At 46.1% G+C, this 13,398-nt stretch overlaps 1 protein-coding gene across 1 annotated transcript; it reads right to left on the bottom strand.

Annotated features, from left to right (window-relative positions):
• Positions 1–2,404: 2,404 nt before the first annotated feature.
• Positions 2,405–6,281, bottom strand: LOC133893512 (leucine-rich repeat receptor-like serine/threonine-protein kinase BAM1). The gene is made up of 2 exons (XM_062334539.1): positions 3,577–6,281; positions 2,405–3,240 (listed from the first exon to the last, which is right to left on the bottom strand). The coding sequence occupies exons 1-2, from the start codon at positions 6,161–6,163 to the stop codon at positions 2,759–2,761; spliced, it is 3,069 nt and encodes a 1,022-aa protein (XP_062190523.1). The 5' UTR covers positions 6,164–6,281; the 3' UTR covers positions 2,405–2,758.
• Positions 6,282–13,398: the final 7,117 nt, after the last annotated feature.

Raw genomic sequence — 13,398 nt, 5'->3', positions numbered from 1 at the left:
GCTGGCTTGCATAAGTCATTAAAAAGTTTCAGAGTGCTATTAGTGGATGATTTGTTGGCTGAGTTTATTACTGCTTCAGAAAGGCACCTTAGAGGGTAACCTTCAGAACTTGCATGATTCCATTTGTACTTGTTTTCTCCTTCAGAGTTTTCCCTGCATTTAATCCTTTTTAATTTATGCACTTGACACCTGAAACCAAGTAATAATTAAGGTTGGTGGTGCGTCTCTGATCTAAATCGATTGCTTCCACATCGATCTGTCTCCAGCATCGGCATGTCAGTCTTTGGTTGCCTCTTGCTACATGTTCACTATGAGTCCAGAAAGAACTACTTGAAAATAAAAAATGTATTTTTCCAGTGTTACCGCTTAGCGCTTACTAGGCTGATGTTACAGATGTGCAGATGTCATGCTGAAGATATTGGGACGACAGGTATACGCACAACATTTGTGTGAGTCCTCTGCTAGGTTCTAGAAGCGAACTGGCCCTTCTTTTCCTCACTGTACATGCAGTGTGCATGCATGCAATTACTGCAGCTTGGAGCTTCTGAAAAAGCTTTCTTCAGTTCTTCCTGAGATACATGATTCAGAACTGGTACTATTTCTTTCCTGTCATCCACAAGCAAATATGAGAAGAGAAAGAAGATTCAAATCAAAATTCTACATGTGATTAATTTGTGCTATTCATTCATGGTCCCCTATGCATAATTTGTATGGGCATCTCTTACAGGGAAAAAAAGGAGATACTAACCAGCCTCCTTACCTCGTGAGTGTGAATCCACTGCAAAAGGTACAACCTGCAGTTTATTTTTTTATTTTTTAAAATAAAATAAAAAAATAAAAAACCCTGCAGTTTATTTTTGGCTTCCTTTTCGACACAAAATTGTGGATTAGTCAATCGAAAACACAGTTAAGACCAAATTATTTGGAAGGATCACTGACAGCTTTGTTCTAACAAAGTTTCTTTTGAGTTTGGACAGCAGAAAAGCATCTAAATGAAGTGATGTTGACTACTCACGCAAGTGGATTGGTCACAGCCGCCAACTTTCCTTCTTATGATCCTGTTGCCAAATGCCAGAACATGGGCAGTCGAAAATCTATGCACTCCATGGGAGGGAGGTGAGCATCCAAGGCTTGGCTGATCAAAAACTGGTCCAAAAGGCATGAAACATCGATGTGATTTGAGTGCTGCTCCAGGATTGATGCATGCATGGATGCTTATCTGAAAAGTGCACAAGTAGCTAGCTGTTGGTGGAATGGCTTTTCAGTTCATACACTCCCTGCACGGAGGCAGCATCATCTGCAGTTCTGCACTCGATCAACGAAGAAAAGTAGGACACCAGGAGTAACTGTGGTAAATAGTAACTAACATAGGCCGCTAGCCTGGTTGGTTTGATTTACTCTGCAAAAGTTACACCACAAGGATGGTAGCTATGCTCGCTTTGTAAGAGGACAAGAACGTCAGAATGACAAAGGACTATGATTATTGCGCAACTACAGTGGACAGATGTAAAGAACCCACTTAACAAGAGGGACTTTGAAAGATCACGTTGGTAGGTTTATATGTCTGAATGATTGGATTAGACCAGTACAGGCCGACACATGGCGATGCTTCCTTGTGATCGCGACCGGGCAGATCTGATGCGTTTGAAACTGATGAAAGTTCATGATCTAGTACTTGATATATCTTCAAGTTTTTTTCTTTTGCAAGAGAATCAACAGCAATTCCAGTTGATTGTTGAAGCTAATAGTTACTGTCAAGAAAGGGCGGCCTTTGTAACAATGACAAGTGCGAGTGTCAATGACAAGTGGGCCCAACCTATGTAATAATGGGGGGAGAGAGAGAGAGAGAGAGAGAGAGAGAGAGAGAGAGAGAGAGAGAGAGAGAGAGAGAGAAGAGGCGTCAACCCACCATGTGACTGGGCGCCAAGCGCATCCTTCACAGCTCACAAATTTTTGACCGCGTAACAGAAAGAAAAAAGATAGGGGTGAGCGAAGCTAGGAAGGATCTCCAAGTCAAGATGCGAGCAAGCTACTCCTCTCTCTGAACAATCCTTCCCTTGCTTTCACTTCAAAGCTTTGCTTCCCTGCTGGTCCCCTGCTGCTTATCTACTCATCCTGATCTGCAGCCATAGGCTGTCACTGCTTGCAAGTTGCTGCAAGAAATTACCCTATGATAATCTTCAGTCTTCAGTGAAGCATTTGTGGACAATGACAATTATATTACTAGGGTACTTTTCAAAAGTTGATCAGGAGTAGCATCCTATTCCTATACAGTGTGAAGCAAGGAATGGTCTTTGCATTAACTGCCAACATCCAAAAGCATTTCTGTTCATCAGATGCAAAGGCAGTAAGGCACCTTTCCTCTTGCCAGGAGATTTGAGGGGCAAAGTGTAGTACATCTGAATGCAACACTTGCTGAGGTGCTCACCTTAACACAAGTACAGAACACCTTAACAAACTTGATTGTTACAGAATCTTAGGCTCATAATTCCCTACAAAGTTCCTGAATTCTAACAGGAGCATGTAGATTAGGAAGCTTGATATATACAGAACAATGTCACAAGATACATATCAGACCACAAATTCAGTTATTCAGATACCCACATTCCATACCCTAAATGCAGATGGCTGAATACTAGATACCTAAATTTCACACCCTAAGCACAGAGAACTAAATACCACAACCTTAAACTCGAAACATTAAAACATCCAAATTTCACCAAAGAAAAGGAATGATAACAATTAAGCTTGACAGTTTTCAGATGCTGATGAGATCATGAGTTGGTGAAGATTGTGAGCTCGGTTGCTGTTGCTGCTGCTGCTCGTTGCTTTCATCGGTCAGTGCTTCGACAGATTCAGCTGCCCCTGGAGGCTCAGATGCGGCACCATCAGCACCACTGGGAAGCTCATCTCCTTGGCTCAAAGTTAGCTTGGGGAGCTCACTGAGCATCTGCACCACCTCACGCATTGTAGGTCGCTGCACGCTCTGCTCCTCAACGCAAAGCAGTGCGACATAGAAAACGTGCATGACCTCGTGCACCGGCACAGTTGAGAGCCTGGGGTCCAGGATCTTGATCACCTGCTCCTTGTTCGAGTCCGTTGTCGTCTTGACCCACTGGACAATGTCGACACCATCCCCGAACTCCCCTACTGGCTTCTTTCCAGTGACCAGCTCAAGAAGCACAACGCCAAAGCTGTAGACATCGCTCTTCTCGTCAACCTTGAGGGTATATGCATACTCTGTAAATCCGCAAGATGGCAATCCAGTGCAGCATTAGTTAATTTGAGGAAAGTACTTTTATGCTCGCATAGCAAGACACATTAGTCTGAACCAGAGAAACAAACTTTAGATACAACAGCAGTGTGTATCTGAATCCAATAACAGATATAGGAACGCTACGTTTTATCAGAAACTAATTCACCGCTATAAGAACGGTGCTAAAGCATCAGAAACTAATAACTATTCTCAACTCATCTGCAGACAGCAGGAATAACTGAAGATAGATAAATATCAACAGTAATAACGTACGAATAGTCTTAAATATTTGCAAAGTATAATGAGGATAGATCTTTCACCTGGAGCAATATAGCCGTAGGAGCCAGCAATAGCTGACATACACTGTGACGTGCCGGAGTCCTGCAAGAACTTGGCGAGTCCAAAATCAGCAACATGTGCTTCAAAATTGGAGTCAAGAAGAATATTGTTCGACTTGACATCTCGGTGTAGGATCGGCGGTGAGCAATCATGATGCAGGTAGCTGAGCCCCTTGGCAGCTTCAACAGAAATCTTGTAACGAGTGTCCCAGTGTAGGTGGCCACCTTTATTGCCGTGGAGCAGCTCCCCCAGGCTTCCATTGGGCATGTACTCATACACGAGAAGATTCGTCTCATTGTTCGAACAGAAGCCAAGCAATCGAACAATGTAGCGGTGCCGGATCCTCCCAAGAGTCTGTATCTCTGCAGAGAACCCATGGTCATGCGAAGAGCCACGGCTCATAGCCGCAAGCCGCTTCACTGCAACATGCTCACCATCTGGCATTGTCCCCTTGTACACAATCCCAGCTCCACCTTTGCCAATGATGCTCTCCTCCTTCAGACTATCGAGCACGTCGTCACAGGTGAATTCGAGGCGCTGGAAGGCGGTGAGCATCCACGCACGCGCCTCACTAGCCTTCTTCAGTGACCAGGCCTTCAGAATTGCCATAGCAACAAACGCAATGGAGCAGACAAGCAAGCCGAGGACGATTAGCAACTTGAAGCTATTGGACAGGCCATCATGGGTGTGCGCGCCATGGTCCGTGCCAGCACCACCAGAATGGCATGGTCCAAGGTACGGCCCGCACAATCCTGGGTTGCCGACGAAGGACGTGGCATTGAAATAGCCGAACTGCCCGGTCGCCGGCACGAGCCCAGACAGGTTGTTGTATGAGAAGTCCACGGCCGTGAGGCTCTGCATTGCAGCAATGGTTGCCGGTATCTCTCCATCAAGGTGGTTCCGGGACAGGTTCAGATAGTTGAGTATCTGCATGCCGGAGATGGCCTGTGGTATCACCCCAGACAGGTTGTTCTGGCTGAGGTCCAGGTAGGTGAGCAACCGGCATTTCCCAATCTCCGGTGGCACGCCGCCGTCAATCGCATTGCCGCTTAGGTCAGCCTTGGACAGCTGCTGCAGCCGCCCAATCTCCGGCGGTATCACGCCAGTGAACACGTTGTGATCAAGAAGCAATTTTTGCAGCCCGGAGAAGTTCCCGATGAACACCGGCAGCGCGCCGGTGAGCTGGTTATTAGAGAGACTGATCGCCGCAAGATTTGGCGCGCAGGTGCCTTCCACCGCCGGGAAGCCGCCGGACAGGAGGTTGCCCTGCAGCTCCACCTGCGTAAGATTCGGCAGCTCGAAGAGACCTTTCGGGATGGAGCCATTCAGGTAGTTCTCGCCGAGGCGGATGCGTGTGAGTGATTCGCATTTCCCCAGTGATTCCGGGATTGAGCCGAAGAGGAAGTTGCCGAGAGCGATGAGCGTTTCAAGCTTGCCTCCGGCGCACAGCTCCGGAGGGAGTGTGCCAGTGAGCCTGTTCGACGAGAGGTCGAGCACCTGGAGGCGGCCATTGCGGCCGAGGCGGCGCGGGGTGCCGCCGGTGAAGTTGTTATCCCACAGCTGCAGCACCTCGAGGCTGGGCAGGTCGCCGACGAGCTCGGGGATGTTCCCCCTGAGCTTGTTGCGGAAGAGGTTAAGCAGGGTGAGGTTCTTGAGTGCCGCGAAGCTCGCCGGAATCTCGCCGGAGAGCGCGTTGTTCGACAGGTCCAGCGAGCTGAGGCTCCCGAGCCGCCCCAGCTCCGGCGGGATGCCGCCGGTGAGCCCGTTCACCTGCAAGAACAGCGTGTCGATGTTTGCAAGATTCCCAAGCTCCGGCGGAATCTCGCCGGAGAGCCCGCAGTTCGCCGCGTCAAGACGAACGAGCTCCGTCATGTTCCCGAGCTCCGGCGGTATCCCCCCGGAATAGCTGTTGAAGTAGCCAATGTAAAGCTCCTTGAGGCTCGTCAGGTTGCCCAGCTCCGGCGGAATCTTCCCGGACAGCGCGTTGCCGGAGACGGCGAGGTACTGCAGCCTCCCCCACCGCCCATATTCGGGCGGAATCTTGCCGGAGAAGAAATTGCCGCCGAGGTGAAGGTGCCTGAGCTGCGGCATCCCCACGACCTCGAGCGGGAGCGGGCCGGTGAGGTTGTTGTTGTACAAGTCGAGCACCCGGAGCGCGCGGAGCCGCGCGAGCGGCGCCGGGAAGGAGCCGTTGAGCACGTTGTTGGAGAGGTTGAGGTGTGTGAGGAACTGGAGCCTGGCGAGCGACGCCGGGATAGGGCCCGTCAGAGCGTTCGCGGCGAGGTCGAGGCGCGCAAGGTGGATGAGGCGGGACAGCGCAGCGGGCACGCCGCCGGAGAGGTTGCGGCCGGAGAGGTCGAGGCCGATGACCGCGGCGCGCGCGTTGCACGCCACGCCGGTCCACGAGCAGGGGCTCGCGCTCGTGCTGGCGTTCCAGGACGCCAGCGCGCCGGCCGGGTCCGCGAGCGTCGCCTTCGCCGCCAGCAGCGCGTCCGCTTCGCCCATGTCACCCCTGGCCGCGGCGGCGACGGCGAGGAGGAAGAGGAGATAGTGGAGGTGCATTGGCATTGGTTTCTTGGCTAGCTCTGTCTCCGTCGGACAGTGGAGACTAGAGTGTGTGTCCGTGCGAAGACAAGAGCTTTACAATAGGCCGCTCATTCTTGTATGAACAACACACACCTACAAGGCTACTAGTGCCTAAAAGAGCATGCGATTCGGTTAAATATGTGTTGAATATTGTATAAATGAAGTTACTTATTAGATTTAAAGTTTTATTAACAGTATATAGAAGAGTTAGAGTAGAACTTATGTAATCTGTCCTCTTTATAAATATAAGAGAAAAGTCGTCATTATAACCAGTATAATGACATAGTGATAGGTTTGCGGGGGCGGCGGAGGTTCTACCAGGAACCAGAGTGGTTGGTGTTAAAATTACAGGGAGGAGCGTATGTAGTCATATTCTAAGGATGTAAGTTTTAGCTGAAGCTCGTTAACTAACATTGTGCATCTGATATTATTTGTGACTTCGCATTCATCGTCTCGATAGATCAATCTATCGCTCCTACCGGCTAATTTCCAAACATTTGTTGGATTTTGTGTTTCTTTTTCTTTTCAAAACTTGTCTGATGTTTTAAGGTTTTGGTTGTTTTGTTTCTAGGGTTCCTTCTTTATTTAAGATGGGACAGGTGTGGATTGTTAGTTCTTGTAAATTTTGTTTATGAAAGTTGCTTTCTGAGTTGGTGTGTTCTTTTTTATGTTTGATTGATGTGTTTTGTTGTTGTTGGCAACTTGAAAGGCTAGTAAAAAAAAGGACTTTGAAAAGGCCGGCAAAAGGGGAATATCCAAAATACAGGAGTGACTCCCCGATGGGATTGAATTCAGTCACCATGTGAACCATTTGATAAAAACCAAACCATGTGATGCCCCTGTTTCGCGGATTTGAAACTCGCACATCTAATGTGTTTGTATGTAACTTTGAATGTAATATTTACAAGTGTATCAATATACAGAGTATACGAGAGATGGGAGGATAGTATAATGAAATTATAAACTTTATTAATTTGTGTCGAATTCATAAAGTATATTTTCAATTACAAGGTGTTACTCCAAAAATGCACACGCTATTTGACTGTATTGCAATGATATCACGATTGTTTTATCTTGGTTCTCGGGGCTTCATAAAGTGTTGCCGGTTAATTACGCCTGTCATCAGGCTACCTCCGATTAAGGAGAGGGGTGTGGGAGCTAGCCTAGGCCGCTCTGGGCCGATGGTTTGGGCCAATGGAGAGAGAAAATGAGAGGGGAAAGAAGAAAGGGTCGGGCCACTCTGGGCTGGCTCAAGAAAGAGAAGGGGCTGGCCTATTTTTTTCGTTCTTTTATTTTCTTTTCTATGTGTGTGTATGCATATACTCCCGCATATGCATTAAAAACATATAGTGAATGTGAAATAAGTACTTATGTCAAAATGCAGTCATACAGCCTCCCTCTCAATCCATCTTAACGCTATCATATTTGTATTGATCCCCTACAGTGTCACCTCCCACACACGAGTGTGGGCAAGGTCCGTCCGTGGCCACCTCCCCTGCCCCTATGCTGTTGGTTGTCTCTCCCTTTGCCACACCTCTACCTCCTACCATCGTCCATCTTCTTCATTGTCTTTGGCTGACGAGTCACCAAATCCACCGTCTTGATGACCTCCTCTTCGTTCCAATCCACCTCCATGAAGCCCTCCTCCCCGTTTTAATCCATCTCCATGAACCCTCCTCCGATTAGGTGGACAGCGATGCCGCCTTGCCGCGCCACCACAGTCCCCTTCCTCCCTCAATAGTTGGGGGGTCTAGTTGAACTTTGAGCCCTTAACCTCCCAAACCTAATCCAACGATGGGAGGCGACAAAGACATGCTGGAGACAAGGAAGACGAGCAGGGAAGCAGGTAGCACGAATCACAAGGTAAGATCATGTGGTGGGGAGAATCCACTGAGGTTTTGGTGAATTTCAGTCACCTGACCATGAGATATTTTGTTTTGTTATTCTTTGGGTTGGCGGTGGTTTGATGTGGAAGCTACTATTAGCTTGATGAGAAACTCCTCGTTCCTGTCACTTGTTTTAAAACCAAACTAGCAAGGTAGCTCACGCTAATAGCATGGCTAGTCTTGCTACAATATTTTGTTAGATGGTTTTTTATTAAGTAAAAAATATTATTTATGCCTCAAACTTTGTACTTGAATTGTATATACGTACTAATTCGAGTCGTATACGTTTTGATTAACTATCAAAATCGTGCATCACGTGTGGGTAGCCTAACTAAAATCAGAATAGATTTGTCTTGCATGCGTGTTGTGCCTTCTCTACTGCCTATTTGATGTGACAACCTTGAGTTACATGGTATTTCTTAATCTATTATCTTAGTAACAATTTTGAAAAAAAATCATTATTTTTATTATGAATTTTAGCTATTGATTAATTGTATTTTACATAGACTCTTTATTTAGGTATTTGATTTTTTTAGACTATATTTAATATGAATCCTTATTTTTTCTATTCTAACCCTAATTTTAATTATTATTAAATATATTTTATCCGGACTCTTTATTTAGATATTTTGCTCCCCAAACCGTATAGAAATCGGACCACTAATTTTTCATAATTTTTTATTCTGAATTTAGGTATTTATTAATCATATTTGATATAAACTCTTTAGTTTTCAAATTAGCTATTTATTAATCGTATTTAATATGCACTCTTTGGTTTAATCTAGACCAATAAATGTTCATAATAATAAGTTATCTAGATTTTTTTCTTATTAGCATGGTAATTTTATAACCTTGAGAGCAAATATAATTACTCTTTTTTCTTCTCAAATAATAATATACTAGATTCATCCTAGTCATTTTGAATGCCAAAGTGCAAAGTTCGAAGATGAAAAGACCTGTGTGTAGTCCTGCAAAAGGAAAATGCGATCATTCAAATTATCACCGCCCTGTTTTGAAATGGATAGTCACTCAGATCCTGTCAAGGTCATTTGTCGGTCGAATCAGATGAACTACACGTCATTTCGTGCCCTTAATCAACGTGAAGGCTCACCATAACTAATTGTTTTGATTGGTATCCTTATCAGTGTGTTGGGTTCTAGTTGCTGCGCATTCTGAGATCAGCTGAATCCAGTATTCCAGTGTTGTCCATTCTCGTGGATGGAGCTGCTATATGATTCCTGTACCGTGACAGGTTTTGTCGGCCCAAGTTCATGCACACGCACTTCAGCTTGTGTGAAATTTGGAAATATCTGCAACCACATCTACTTCAATTTTAAAATTCACCAACATCTTTGACTTGAGAGGAATGTATGATCATTGACACGAGCTTTATATATCCCAAACATTTCCATTTATGTTCCAATTGGAATCATGCGGGCTTCAACTTGTTTTTACTTACAAGTAAAAGTTACAGCCAGGAACGAGAGTCCAAGTTTTGTTAGAACTCAGAAGGGTTCCTGTTTCCAAACAAAAAAATGTTTTATCAGAAGATTAAGGGCAATCAAATCATTTCTAGCGACATTGTTTCTCCGTTTTTTAGCCGTAGTGCTCACACTCGTCTCCTTTTGCAGCTGCCGTGCTTGAGCGAGCAGCATGCTCGATGCTCCTCATTCGCTGGCAGGATGCATCATTGACTTTCTTTTGGTGCCCGTGATCTTCTCATGGCGTATATGTCATCCGTTGACGCTCCAGCACAAAGGACGGCACGTCACAGATCGTTGTTGCTCCATGTCGCCTTCGATCTCATGCATGCAGCTGCTGCTACCTTTGCATCTCGACTCACAAGCTCACCAGATTAGAAATGGATGGATATATAGGATATCCGCATTCCTTATGGGCGTGTTTGTTGGCCGCACCGGAGGTATCTTAGCTCTGTCCGTACATATATTTTTGCAAAGAAATCGTTTGGTTATTTGTATATATTATTTCTCTGTACATTTGTGGATGCAATTATAAGGTTAAAGTTTGATCCTATAGATACGTCCAAATCGAGCTTCTTTATGGAACTTAATCTGATAGATATATTGTATCTACTACAGTGCTATAACGGAGTCTTCATTAGTCTCAAATGCAGGATTACTGTATCCACCCATGTAGGCTACCAAACATCTTCATATGGTTATTGTATATGTAGGTACAGGGTTATTTTATCCCTTATGCAGACAAACAAACACTCTTCTTTTTAGAGTTATTACATCCGTTTAGCTTGCTCCTACTCGTCTAGGATATACGTTGTAGATCTACGAAAATCTTTATAGGCAACCAAACACACCCTATATGATCTGGTACGTGCTCACCGTCATGCTCGAACATGATACAAGAGCACGAATACTTATCACTTTTAACTTTTTAGTTCGAACGTTAACCAACAACTTTTAACAAATATATATACAAACGGTTATATGTGTATATACATGCTTATAGCACCACAGATGGCAAATCTAACCGCACCATTCCCACTTAACTCGATAATTTAAAAAATATCATTAGTCAAACTTTAAACAGTGAAATCAAAAGCGACAAGTATTTTGAAATGAAGCTTACGTGTGGATCCCACAAATGCACGTATGGTATGTCCGCAAGCTTGTATGGCGACCTTCTTACCCATCCGAGTGAACAGCTGCCAGAAAGCTATCTTTCCTTCTTTTCTTGTCTCGACAACCTTAAAAACATTTCCTTCGGCTTTCGCTACTTCGTTCGATTTTCTATATATGATACCTTGAATCATGTGTGGTTTTAGCATTTCATAGACAACAATGTTGTGCAAATAGCATTCCGATTTTTGTCAGCATTGGCCATGAATCAAATGCCAGCGAGACAGAGCATACGAGACAAAAAAAATTTGGAATCAGGTGAACCTACGAGGCCATGGATTAGGCAGTGGTTTACACACTAGAGAAGTGTAATAAAAACAGTAAACAGTGAGGTTAGTGCGTGCATTGGATTAGAGCATGCATTATTATTTTTATTTTCAGTGGAAGCCGCATAGGACATCACGCAGGCCTGAAACTGGGGGTAAATAAATATAGAGTAATTTGCTATCGATGGTAGAGCTGCACGATTCTATCCACCATGCTACTCTATCTCTACTGGCAAAGATTTCCTGGCTAGGCCATCCTGAACTCTTGAGAGTCCTGACCATTCGAGGACATGATTTACTATGTTCAGTTAAAAGTTCTACCCTGCTCGAGCTCACGGTTTGGTCGCTGATGGTGAGTGATCTATTACGACCGTGATGTCCGAACGGCGTGACAGTAGTACGAACCGGTCGCACAGTTGGCGATTCGATTGCAGACACATGATTAAGGACATGGATCCGTGCACCCATCTGACCGAGCCCCTTAACTCCTACATGATTAAGCATCTTAATCCTTCACTTATCTGTCACTGCAGTTTCTCTCCAGGGTAAGTCTAGATGTCTGTTCAGAATATTGATTCAGCAGTCTTTGACGGATACATGAAGGTCTTCGGAGCTCAGAGGCTCAGAGCACGCCCATGGGCCATGGTGCTAGTTAAAAAAGAAACCCAACCAAATGCTGTAGAATCAACCAGATTCCATCTTCCAGCTGCAGCAGTGTGGCTGAGATCGAGCTCGATTGCTAAGGTACATGCCATGCGACCGAGCCCGCCTACACTCCGGCCCCGCTCCATGCAGGTGCTCACCATGCATTTACTTCCCAGATTAAATTCCGGGTAGATTGTAGGCACACATGTGTGTTTAGTGATATTTTATGTTTCTCATAAACATTTCAATCTATCTCATCGTATGTAAAGGTCGTGTACACATTTGTACAAAGTGTACTTATTTGTAGTGTGAGTTGGGTGTGGATGGTAGTGTGGATCTACCCTCCTTTATTTTAAAAAACTGTAGCAGTGTGGCTAATATAAAAAGGGCATGAGTTTCACCGGCACTGGTCACAGAGAGTCAAGGTGATCAGTCTATTTCATGTTTGGTACCCACATGCAGTATAAAACCTTATACTGGTAAAAAAATAAGAGCTAATGATCCCAATTTATCAGCTACAGTATGAAAAATTCCATGGTTCATCTATGAAGTTTTTTTCTATGGTTAAGTCTTTATTTGGCCTTTTTGCCTGGTATGGGTTTGCATGCAGTAGAACCTGAGAGGACAAGAAAGGAAATTTGTGTGCTGAAGATCCAGCCTTGATAGGACAGGGATCAGGGGACAGATAAAACAATAGATCAGGCGCAGGATTTGGGAGAGGACTACGACCAAGGACATGCGTGCTTCCGGACGAAGTCTCGTACGCAGCGGTGATCCCGTTGGATGCACAAACCACGCTTTCAATTATATCCGCCATGAGACCGTGCAAGTGCAATCTTCAGTTCCTGGCATGCATCCATGGCCATCGATCTCAGTTTACCACACTACCAGGATCCGGAATATTTGTGGCGGTGGATAATTTCCTTGGGAGGCATCAGACACCGCCAAGATAATTGCATTTTCTTTGGGGTTGAAACAAATACCGCCAAGGATATATATTTTTTTGGGTGGGTAATAACCCCGCCAAGGAAAGTCCATCTTTATCCTGGCGGGTACACTGAACCTCCAAGGAAATTGAGAGCACCGTCAAGAAATCAGAGTAATTCGTGGCGGGATCTAGACAGAAATAAACGGCATGTGCCGGTCCTAGAAATTTTCCAAGTCCCGCGTACGCGCGAGTGAAGCGCGCGGGTAAATTGGTGGTCTTGCGCGCCGGTCATAGAGGAAAAAAAAATAGAAGGAGACCCCACCGTCCGTCCGTCCCCAACCTTAGCTCTTCACTCCGGCCACAATCGATCTCCATCGCCCCCCTGCTCTCATCTCTCCGGCCACCATCTGCACTCCGGCCGCCGCCCTCCATCTGCACCCCGACCACCATCTGCACCCCGACCGGCACCCTTAATCTGCAACCCCGGCCGCCGCACTCAATTGATCTGCAACCCCAGCCGCCGCCCTCAATCGATCTGCAACCCCAGCCGCCGCCCTCAATCGATCTGCAACCCCGGCCGCCGCCCTCCATCTATACCCCGGCCGCCACCCTCCATCTGCAACCCGGCCACCATCTGCACCCCTGCCACCGCCCTCCATCTGCACCCCGACCACCGCACCCTAGCCGCCGTGCATCTGCACCCCGTGTCGCTGGAGCCTAGGGGCGGCAAGACAAGACGCCTGTGCACGCAGTGAGCAGCAGCCCGTGCTGTGAGGAGAGAATCTTCCCGTGCCACGCAACGTCGGTGAGGAGACGAGCCGCCAGTGCCTGCAGCGAG

Source organism: Phragmites australis, chromosome 15 (assembly GCF_958298935.1).
Source record: "Phragmites australis chromosome 15, lpPhrAust1.1, whole genome shotgun sequence".
Lineage (NCBI taxonomy): Eukaryota > Viridiplantae > Streptophyta > Magnoliopsida > Poales > Poaceae > Phragmites > Phragmites australis.
Note: the sequence above shows the minus strand (reverse complement) of the source record. Positions and strands in the feature narration are given on the sequence as shown.